This window comes from Apium graveolens, chromosome 9 (genome assembly GCF_009905375.1).
Source record: "Apium graveolens cultivar Ventura chromosome 9, ASM990537v1, whole genome shotgun sequence".
Classification (NCBI taxonomy): domain Eukaryota; kingdom Viridiplantae; phylum Streptophyta; class Magnoliopsida; order Apiales; family Apiaceae; genus Apium; species Apium graveolens.
In genome coordinates this window covers 288,485,394-288,496,111 of record NC_133655.1, presented here as the reverse complement: position 1 = coordinate 288,496,111, position 10,718 = coordinate 288,485,394, and the positions used below count along the sequence as shown (strand labels likewise).

General features: G+C 31.0%; 2 protein-coding genes across 2 annotated transcripts; both read right to left on the bottom strand.

Annotated features, from left to right (window-relative positions):
- Nucleotides 1–1,394: 1,394 nt before the first annotated feature.
- Nucleotides 1,395–3,465, bottom strand: LOC141684567 (zinc finger protein CONSTANS-LIKE 2-like). The gene is made up of 4 exons (XM_074489605.1): nt 2,800–3,465; nt 2,147–2,314; nt 1,829–1,960; nt 1,395–1,694 (listed from the first exon to the last, which is right to left on the bottom strand). The coding sequence occupies exons 1-4, from the start codon at nt 3,307–3,309 to the stop codon at nt 1,605–1,607; spliced, it is 900 nt and encodes a 299-aa protein (XP_074345706.1). The 5' UTR covers nt 3,310–3,465; the 3' UTR covers nt 1,395–1,604.
- A 4,195-nt stretch (nt 3,466–7,660) lies between these two features.
- On the bottom strand, nt 7,661–8,395 carry LOC141684409 (brassinosteroid-responsive RING protein 1-like). The gene has a single exon (XM_074489382.1). It carries the CDS (start codon nt 8,259–8,261, stop codon nt 7,800–7,802), a length of 462 nt encoding a protein of 153 aa, XP_074345483.1. The 5' UTR covers nt 8,262–8,395; the 3' UTR covers nt 7,661–7,799.
- Between the last annotated feature and the right edge of the window lie 2,323 nt (nt 8,396–10,718).

The following is a 10,718-nucleotide window of genomic DNA, read 5'->3' as shown; positions in this document are numbered from 1 at the left end:
CACCAGTTTTGGGGTTTGTCCAAACTGGATTAAGTCTTTTTGATGAAATGCATAATATTTTGGCAAAATAAAAATAAAAATATGAATGTATGATATGAGACTATGAATTGTTAACTTAATCATAGTTACACATTGATTAGACAACACCAAGGATCAAAACTCATTGATTAGTTAACAATGCAGCATAACTTATCATCTAGCTATCTAGAGTTTGAATTCTTCTGACTGGTTTATGATTGGACTATGAATCCTTTACAAGTTTTTGCTTAAACAAGTAGTGAAAGTTGCTGTTTTCCTTTACCAAATTAAGGGTCAAAAGCAGTCCAAGTCCAAGCGTGTGTTAAACATGAACCAAAAGCCTTGGAGCTAGTTCTTGTACTGCAACAATCCACAAACATAATGATGATTAAGTAGACACTAATCCTGTTTTAGTATCGTTGTTAGTGCAGCATAATATTTGATGCAGATTAGTCAATGTTAACCCCATTCACTCATTGGTTTGTAGACTTAACATTACAATAACATGGTCAAGTCTCAAGTGTCACTTAGGATTAATATAAGACTATAAGTTTATGCTTGTAAGTTATATCCGTACAACTTATTCCATGATATTATAAACAATAGCAGAATCTGCATTCTGCAGTGAAAGATGAAATTTTCTTCTGATTATAATTGTTATCAGAGTGGAGTTGTTTCTCCGAAGAGGTGGTTAGTGTTAAGTAACTAGTCGCACTAAAATCTTAATGTGGTAGAGGAAAATCCGAACAGGATTTTATACTCTTCAGCACTTCCACCCAATCGTATAGTACTTTTCACTACAACAACAAATATAACCAATACCAATACTCATACCAATAACAAATATGTAAATTAAACAAATGGGGTGGGCCCTAAACCGAGTTTTGATACCATGTTAAGTAACCAATCTTACTAAAACCTTAAGGTGGTAGAGGAAGGTCCGAACATGATCTTATACTCTTCAACAGTTAGTAAGGCCGTTACAGAGTTCCAGAGGTGCAGTGGATAAAACTCGCTTTGCATATCGAAAGAAAGACATGAACATAAAAAATTTCGATATGATTGTGACTTCTGGGAAGGCTGATAGGTACTTGTGTAACAAAGGTTGAAGATGTCAAGAGTTTGAACAACATTGAGAATTTGAGTGTTTAAGAGTACTGATAACATTATGGTGTGCATGAGTATTTAAATTCCGTCATTAATTTGCAGGTTCTCCATTGCTTCTTGACTCAGACACTTATTTTAAGCCAAAAACATGTAAATTTTTTAAAATATTCTCGAGTCCGATAACTGGACACATGTCCATGTACCCGTATCGGACACATGTCCATGTCGGACACTTCTAGCCGAGTCCGAGTAAGTTAGCCGACAAAAGATAAGAGAAGATAAATTTGTTCAGAAAACTTCAGGTACACAAATTCTACTGGAAACATTAATCAGAAATAAAACAACTGATAGCCTAACAAAAGTATCTCCAAGATAACAAGTACTAGCTAGTTTGACATAACTTGAAAAAGTCTTTACTTCACTTCTAATCTCATTACTCTCATTAACCAACTCTAACTAAACCTCAATCTCCAATTTGATTACTGATAGAGGTAGCACTGAAGCTGTGATGAACCACTGTTGTTGAAAGATGCTCCATTGCTTTCATCTCCTCTCCTAAACGCTTCAGCCTAAACATATAACAGAAACAACAATCCTTTAACACGATGCTAATACACGTATACGTCTCATCTACGTTAGGCTATGCGATTTGGGATGATATTACGATAATTACTTGTAAAGTGGAGAAGATCAGTAATAGTACCCATGAATAATCATCTTCCTCATCATAACGATTGAAAGTTGGAGTTCTTGGAACTCCTAGAGCTTCATCATTGCGCGCAAACCTTCCACGTATCCTTGGCCTATTGTCTGCTAATGTCTTCCGGCATTGATACTTAAAAACAAAAATTACACAAACAAATCAGAACATGCATTCAGCTATAGGCTATAGCTAAATGCTGAATAATGGACATCACTAAACTTTTTCTTTTTTGTTAACGAGGTGTCAGGCCAGCTTACCCGCACCTCGACTAATCCTCACGTGACTAAACAAACGTGAGGGATAATATTAATAGAGTACCTTGATAGTCTTATTGAAATTTCTTTGGGCACGCTTTGCTCTGTACCTTTCAATCCTCTCTTTCCTCTCTTCTGCACTGTACTTCACCACTTTTGTATTTGCTTCTTCAATGTAACACTTCTCTGTTCCCAGTGGGCTACATGACAACCTATCTCTTGTTTTGATACTCTGTATGTTTGGACCACAAATAATTTAGCAAGCATGAAGCCTAGCTTCAGAACATGAAACACACAACTTTTCTGTCCCAAAAAGTTATATATCTTTTTTTCTTCACATCTAATTTCAAAAAAAATAACATATACGCGTCCGTTTTCGTTTCAAGGCACTTACAGCAGTCCCTCGCTTGAAAACCCATTTATTTATAAGTACTTAAAGATATTACGAGAACGACTCGAACATCCTTTACTAAGTTCTAATTATGACTTATAAGTCAAAATTTGTTGCTTAAAGGGTTTTCTTATCCGCGGAAATTTTTTGCGGACAGATGATTTGGGATAATCGCTTGATGTGGACAAGCGGCCTTTAACAAAAATACTTTGGTCAGAACTCACAAACATATTTTCATTTTTTTAAGTAATAGTGGCAACAAAATATTTACTGGTCTATTCTGAACCAGTAAAAATTACAAGACTAGCTAGGAAAAAGGAACTGACCTGCAGATCACCAGTGCTACAAACCTTTCTGATTTTCACAGAGGAGCTGTTATCAAGAGAGCTAAAATCTTGGTTATTAAAACCAGAGGAGCCTATGAACTGAGGTTGGCACAAGAACCTAGGCTTCCCTTCAAACCTGTTATTATTACTACTAAAACTCCTCTGCATCATCTTCACTGCATTTTCACACTCACCAACACTAGTACCAAAAGAACTGCCATAGCCAGAAGAAAAGCCAAAAAGGTTCTGAAACTCCTCTGTTTTTACATTGGGAACTGTGAAATCTGTGAAGCCATTAGGATTTCCCACATGGGAAATAGAGAGATTCTGCATTTGATGGTTTGGTGGTGATGAAGAAGAAGAAAATAGTGAGTTTGCAATTTCATCCATTTCTTTTTCATTGTCTGGTAAAGTTTGGAGTATTTCTTTGATGGAAACAGAGTCATTGTAGGGAGAAAATGGACCAGAAGAGAAGAAAGATGCATCATACACAGAGATATCAGAAGACATTGAGAAAACACACCGACTGAATTTTTTTTCAAGACTTTGTATTTATGCTCAAATTGTCTGAAGGACCCTATACGAATTGAACTGCTCGTTAAGCTTGTCCTGTTCGTACAGGTTCGGGTTCGAGTTCGATAAACTTGTTCGATATCTTATGGAACCATTGGTGTGGCCGTGTGGGTATGTATCATTTATATCAATGTTACTCCCTAAGTCCCACTGAATTGTTTATGTTACTTTTGATACATTTTTCAATGCTAGTTTAAATTATAATTTCATAATTTATTTATTTTTCTAAATAAAAGTTTTATGTTTAAACTTTTATTAAATATATATATATATATATATTATAAAACTATAATTTTAGAAGTTTCGAAATACGTGCAAATAATAAACGTAAACATCTCAGGGCGGCGAGAATAGTTAATGGGATTTATTGTAAAGAAAGAAGGGAATAATAATAAATATAAAAGAAGACACTTGGCAGTATAGTATGTTTTGATACCAACACAAGAAGCTGTGGAGATTGTTCTCTGTGTCTCTCAGACTCTCAACTTTTCTATTTTTGAAATATTGCAATCAGCCATTCGTCATAATTCATAAATAATATCAAGGCCTGAAATTTCTAGAGTTTACCTTGTCTATTTTGGTCAGGCACTGTAAATTTGTGTCAGCTAATTCTATAAGATGCAAATACAATGAACTTTGATGGTTTTTTTTTTCTTTTTAATTTTGGAAATTTTTGTTTCACCTAACTTTGAAAGATGCAAATTCAATGAAAAGTTAGTGTTCAAGATAGAGATGATTTTGTTTGTTATTTTGGAAATAATGACAAAAATAACGTATAATTTAGTTACGTATTCAAATTAACGTTTTCCATTAAAAGTCAGGATGACAGATAAATTTTAATCCGTCAGTTACAAATTTGAATTACAATTCGACAAACATTCTCAGTTTCTTCGCCCGATCTTATCCTATGATTTTAATTTCTTTAAAATTCTTTTTTTTTTCTTTTCCCCAAATAACTTTATAAATTAAAGAATTTTATAGTAGAAAATATTAATCCTTTGCTTTTGGATTTTTTTTTCTAAATTGTTTTTGGACCTTGGTTATGTACATTTTTCTTATATACCCCTGTACATTTCTTTTCATTCGCTTAAGTTTTGTCCGCTTATAATCAAGTACGTGTTTTCATGTTCATGATTTTAATTATATCATGTATTATAAAGTAACTATGATTACTATCTTTTTATCTCATTTTACTAACAATACTATCATTTTGCTTGAAATTCATATTAAAAAGGTAAAGTACATTTATAATAATGATTTTTATTTTCCACTTCAATTTCTTTAACTTTTGACACAACCTATAGAAAGTCCATTAAGCTGTATGTAAGTACTAAGATTGAAGCACATGTTTGTGCATAAATGTAAAAGTCCATTAACCAGTAATGCGGCTTCTTCCAAAAATGTTATAATTTACAACTCAAAGGCCCAATTAAAGGCCCATTAAATTTGGCAAGGATTATATATTTGTAGCCCAGCCTGTGATTAGAAATTTGGCAAGGATTATATTGTTAAAGGATTACTATCATTATAAAGGTACGTGAGATTAAAGATCGGGCTAGTTTAGGGCGTTAAAGTAAAAAAATTGTAGAATTCATTTTGTTTGAGTTAGCTGTTTTCTTTTTATGTTTTTCGGAATTTCAACGGTAGGATCACCCTGAATTATAGATAGCGTCTTTCTAATTGATCGGGTTTTTAATTCTGAATGGTGGGGATCGGATTTGACGGTCCAAAAAATAATACGAGAAGGGATTTTTGCACCGGGGTGGGAATTAAGTTTTTTGGGATGCGACGACCGGGACCGGGTATTTTTGGCCCAAAGGTTATTTTTGGGTTAAGTGTTAAACTAGATCCATAATTATTATAATATGTACCCACAATTTCTAAACTATAACACAAGCAATAATGAAAATAAAATAAAAAATACAAAGAAAAAAATGTTTTTGTTGGCCAAGTGTAGAGTTTTTTTTGTGTTCTTCATTTTACTTGTCACAATTATTTTCATTTAATTAAATTTCACAAAATATTAGAAACATCACGAGAAGACCAATCCGATGAATTTAGTACTCTTCCATCTCACAATACAAGTCTATTTTGAGAAAATTAAGTATATTGGAAAAATACCATCTTACCAATGCATTTCCGCTTATACTTTTCATAAATGAATGAATATAGGCTCCCATTTATTTTTATTAATTGTTATACGATTTTTAATCACCGAAATTTTGTAATAATATAACTGCATTGAAAATTCAAGATGAATATGTATTATGAAAAAAATTACCAAAAAAAATGACTATTTTGGGACGGTTGGAGGGAGTAGTTGGAGGCCGTATAATTTATGAAAACAAAAAATGTAGCCTGAGCTAGGTCAAAAGTGTATCCTAACAAGCCGGCCGTAACTCAACCTGGTACCGAATTAAATTGACCCCTAAACTATAATATAAAATTAATATTGTACTTAGTCTCTGTTTGTTAGTGGTGACCAAAACGGGTGTGTTGTCAGAAAAAATGTTGGTAGACAAAATGTTGTCGGAAATATTAGAAGACTGTTTGTTAAAATTTTTTATTTATACATATTTTGAGATATAATATATAAAAATAATGTTTTTGAGAAGTTTTGATGGTGAAACTAATAGCTATCTTTCTGCAAAAGCTGAAAACAGTTTTTTCCAAAATCATGGCGGTACATATTTTTGCTAACAGCAGCTTTTAAACTAAAATTGATTTTCGAGACAGCAGATTTTGAAACTTATCAAACAAATTTCTAACAGAAAAAAAAACTGTTGTAACTGTTTGTAACAACAATAATAAACGAAGCCTTAATCCGATGAACTTTTCTTAAGCTCCTCCACATCTGTGAATATAATTAGTAATTAATTGCTTGCCAATACAAAAAACATTATTCTGTTTTTCAACATTCGAGATGTAGCCAATCTCATTGGGGACGGCTGTGTTTTAAATATATAAAACTGCAGAATGCACGTACGAAAATGACTCAAATTTATAATCATAAAACACGACCAAGAAATGGTATATAAAGCTAATTTTAATATTTGGAATATATCTTTCTATATATATACTATACTATTATAAGCAGAACAGACTCTATTTGATAGTCGGTTACTTGGTACTCGGTACAGTTGTTTACTATGACAAATAACAACTATCAGATTTAAAGTCAGAAAGATGAAACCGTTGGATGCAATAATAAAAGATTATTATATTAATATATACTTTCTCGTCTTAATTTATCCGTGCTGATTTTTTGCGTTTAAATTGATTCATTTTTGATCAAAAATTTCGTAGAATATATAATCGAAAGTACATTTAATTTACTTTAATATACATCTATTTTAGTTTTTCGAAATAATGAAAGATCGATATTTAATCATAAAAAGTCAATCAAGACATATAAATTAGGACTACGGAGAATAACATATAATGTTGTGCACAGTGAGACTCGTGTAATATTCAATACAAATTCTTAATTGATTTGTACAGCACATAATTTCTAGAGGATAAATTCCGATGCTTCAATTAATTAAAAAAGTCAAACTTAATATATATAAACTAATCAAGTATTATTGTACTTCGAACACATGGAGCCTATTTTCAGAATGAAAAACAAACGAGAATTTAACAAGACAAAATTATTATATTAATAATAGACTTTGTATACAGTACAAGACAAACAAATACATTTTTTTGTATTAGTAAATGAACATAAACTAGTACTATTCACATTCTAGAGTTTTTTTTAATCGTAGGGAATCGCAGCCGCTATCATTCGGGTGCGTATAGGCTCACGCAATAGTTTACAAATCCCATGAACAAAGATAAACTGCACTTAAGAGTCAGGAGACACAATCATAAATTCTCCTAAATTCTTCTCTCGAGTGATTCGAACATGTGACCAAGTACAATAATTATCCTCTTTTTAAACATGTGCGGGTAGACTTTTGATTATTACAACAACAATAATGAAGAATGATATAATCCTGAAAATGTTCAATATCATTTTAAATAATTGACGTGCAATTTGTAACGGATAACTTATCAAATAATTTGAGATCACGTACATATGTATATAATTATATATTAAAACTCAATATTCTTGCGTTTTTTAAAAAAAAATTGGGAGGTCACTCAACACTAGAGAATGAAATCCGAAATTTTGAAATATAACAAAAAATTTCGAATTTAACAAACTATATCACATTCGAGTTCTCGAATCTATTCGATTATTGACCTCTCGTAAGGTAAGATTTCGAGGTTGAGATCGAGATCGTGTATCAACTCTGTTGAACATTCCGAGTTCTCATGATTCGATTATTTTTTGTTTTCTTAATTATAACAACAATTAGTATATCACAAGTATGTTCGAGAAGAAAAGATTCTGAAATTCAAGTAATTAAAACGAGGTACTACTAAAAATCGGAGATTCCAGAAGCAGTCCAGAGCCTCTCGTTAAAAGCCTCTTGCATGTCCTCCGAAATGAACGGCGTTCGACATAACGGACACGTCCTGTGCTCATGATCCATCCAACTATCCACGCACTTCCGATGAAATATATGTCTGCAGTTCGTCAGTCTTCGAATCTCCTCACTGTCCGAAAACTCGTACAAGCACACTGCACAGCTTTCCGGGGGGTCGACAATCTGGGAATACTTCACAACTGGCATCAGCTCTCGTGTCAGGACGAGAGCTGGCATGCAGTTTCGGGTTTTGGGTCGTGTTGGCCACGGTATATCCGGGTCCAGAAAAGCTTCTGAACCCGGATAATAAAAGAGCATGACGAATAGGAGTTCTTTCATCAAACTAAGATAGGAGAATGTGTAGTCTATGAGTTTTGGCAAGGACAAATCCTTGTAGCTCACCGGAAATCCCATGTTGATGCTCACCTAACAAGTTTTGAGGGTGTGTGTGTGTGTTTTTGCCGGCAATGTGTGTGCATAAGGGAAGAATATATAGATATGAGAAATGGAGAGCTGTTATCTTATTTATTAGTGTACCGGTGAACCGTTAGTATAATAGTTGTCAACTATTTCAGCCTTTTCAATGTTAAATGCTCCCTCCCTCTCATTTGGCCACATTTTCAATTCCACATCTCTTAAAATTATGGAAAATGCTCGGTGTACAGAATTGTGCACAAAATTTAGTATATAATGACATGTGGTGAATTTTAATTGGATTGAGTCATGCATTCACATCAACAACACCGATTAAAACACCCCACATCAAGTGTCATGTCATTCTGTACAATTTTTTTCCACAAAATTATGTACATCTAACACTACTCTAAAATTATTGTCTAAATTTAGTTTTTTTGATAATTTAAGAGCTAATTATGTTAACTGTTTGAAAAAATAATCTAATTTTAAATAAATATAATATTTAAATAATTGAATAAAAGACACAAATTTGATTGGTGACAAAAGACAAATAGTCATATTGGTAAGAATTAATTAAATTACTATCGGTAATAATTTGATGTCAGCAAATTTCAAATTTTAGACCTTTAGTTGCTATTTGTTACATATTTTAAAGAATATGAAGTAATCATTTTTTAACAAAAAAAATTGTAGAATTCCTAATTTATTTTTTAATCTACATTTATTTTTGATTTATTTGGTTATTAACTAGTTCATTCGTTTTAAATTACTTGATCAATTAAAATTTCTATCGTATTTTAAAGTGTATTGATCACATAATTATTTAAATTATTTTTTGAATAACAGTTTAATATTTAATTTTTTCTCTTGCAAAAAAATAAAAATAATTTATATTATTATACGATCAATATATTTTAAAATAGTTGTACAAAGTCGAAGTGTAAATTTGAAATAAAGGGAATACAAGTCCGATATTTCTTAATTTAACGTGTAGCAAATTTAAAACTAGGGCAGTCAAAAAATACGAAAAATCTGATATTCGTCCGAAATATCCGCAATCGTATCCGAGAAAAAACGGATATTATCTGTATCCGAGAAAAAACGGATATTATCCGTATCCGAATTCGGGATATTCGAATCCGAAACTAAATACATGTATGATATTTAAATTATATAAATATAAAATTATATATAATTTAAAATTTATTTTTTTAGTTTATAGTATGTGTAAATTTATTAAATAATACGTTTATACAAATTTTATATAATTTACACATACTTTATACATATATAAATATATTATTTGTATTTAATCATACAAAATGTTCTATAATCATCGTCAAAACGGTGGGGGCAACAAAAAAATTCAAAAAAACCGATGTTCGTCCGAAATATCCGCATTCGTATCCGAGAAAAAACGGATATTATCTGTATCCGAAATAAAACGGATATTATCCGTATTCGAATCCGACGATTGCGGATGCGGATGCTGATATAGACATATCTGTATCCGAATTATCCGTTTCACAGCCCTATTTAAAATACATATTGATTTATAAGTTTGTAAGTCATTTTGTCAAGAAAAGAAAGTGAAGCAAATTGTTCCTCATGCACTAACTATATAATTGTATATTACTAATAAAAGAGACACATGTCAAATTTTTTACTCCTGCAATAGAATTCTGATAATCAAATTTTAGGCGAAATTGATAATCAAATTTTAGCCGACTTATGTGTTAGTTTACTGTTTGAATAGAGGAAAACATTTATTTTCGATACAATTTTTTTTCATGAAATTAACTTGATTATGAAATATTTATAGTTGATATGCAAACACACATTAGGCAAAATTGCGTAAATAAATATTTACCATACTTATAAGACAATCAATACATGTTTATATTTATCTAAGTCATTATACAAATTAGAAATCAACTTTGTTATAGGACCTGAAAAAATAAATATGACAAATTGAATTTTATCATTAATAAATTTGAATCCAGTAAGTCAAAATTATTTTTTGACCTATTTTAATTAGAGAGATCTCACCTTAAATTAAACAGCATGCCATCATATTTAAGTTTGACCGATTATAAATGAAGGTTGACTATAAATATGATTACAATAATCAAGTTTATATGCATTAATTTTTAATAGGTCAAATTTATCCTTAAACATGACATTTTAGTGTCCCTTTGAACACCTTAAAAATAATAATGAATAATTAATATATAAGTGTTATGTAACTAAATACTTAAAAATTGTTTAAGTATTTGGATAAATTTTATTATAAATTGGTGAATTTTTTGTTAAATTAAAGTTAAAAATATAAGTATTAAGTACAAATATCTTAATTTATAAAACTTAAACTACTTGAACTTAGTAAAAAAATAAAAACAAGAAAAAAATTCATTGTAACTTTTAATTATCAAATTATAAGTTATAAATTAAACT

Coding starts and splice junctions, on each gene's coding strand:
- LOC141684567 (XM_074489605.1), bottom strand. CDS start 3,309: ATGTCTTCTGATATCTCTGTGTATGATGCATCTTTCTTCTCTTCTGGT. Junction 1,961..2,146: donor ATTTCAATAAGACTATCAAG/GTACTCTATTAA, acceptor TTTGTTTTTAAG/TATCAATGCCGGAAGACATT. Junction 1,695..1,828: donor AGGAAGATGATTATTCATGG/GTACTATTACTG, acceptor TTATATGTTTAG/GCTGAAGCGTTTAGGAGAGG.
- LOC141684409 (XM_074489382.1), bottom strand. CDS start 8,261: ATGGGATTTCCGGTGAGCTACAAGGATTTGTCCTTGCCAAAACTCATA.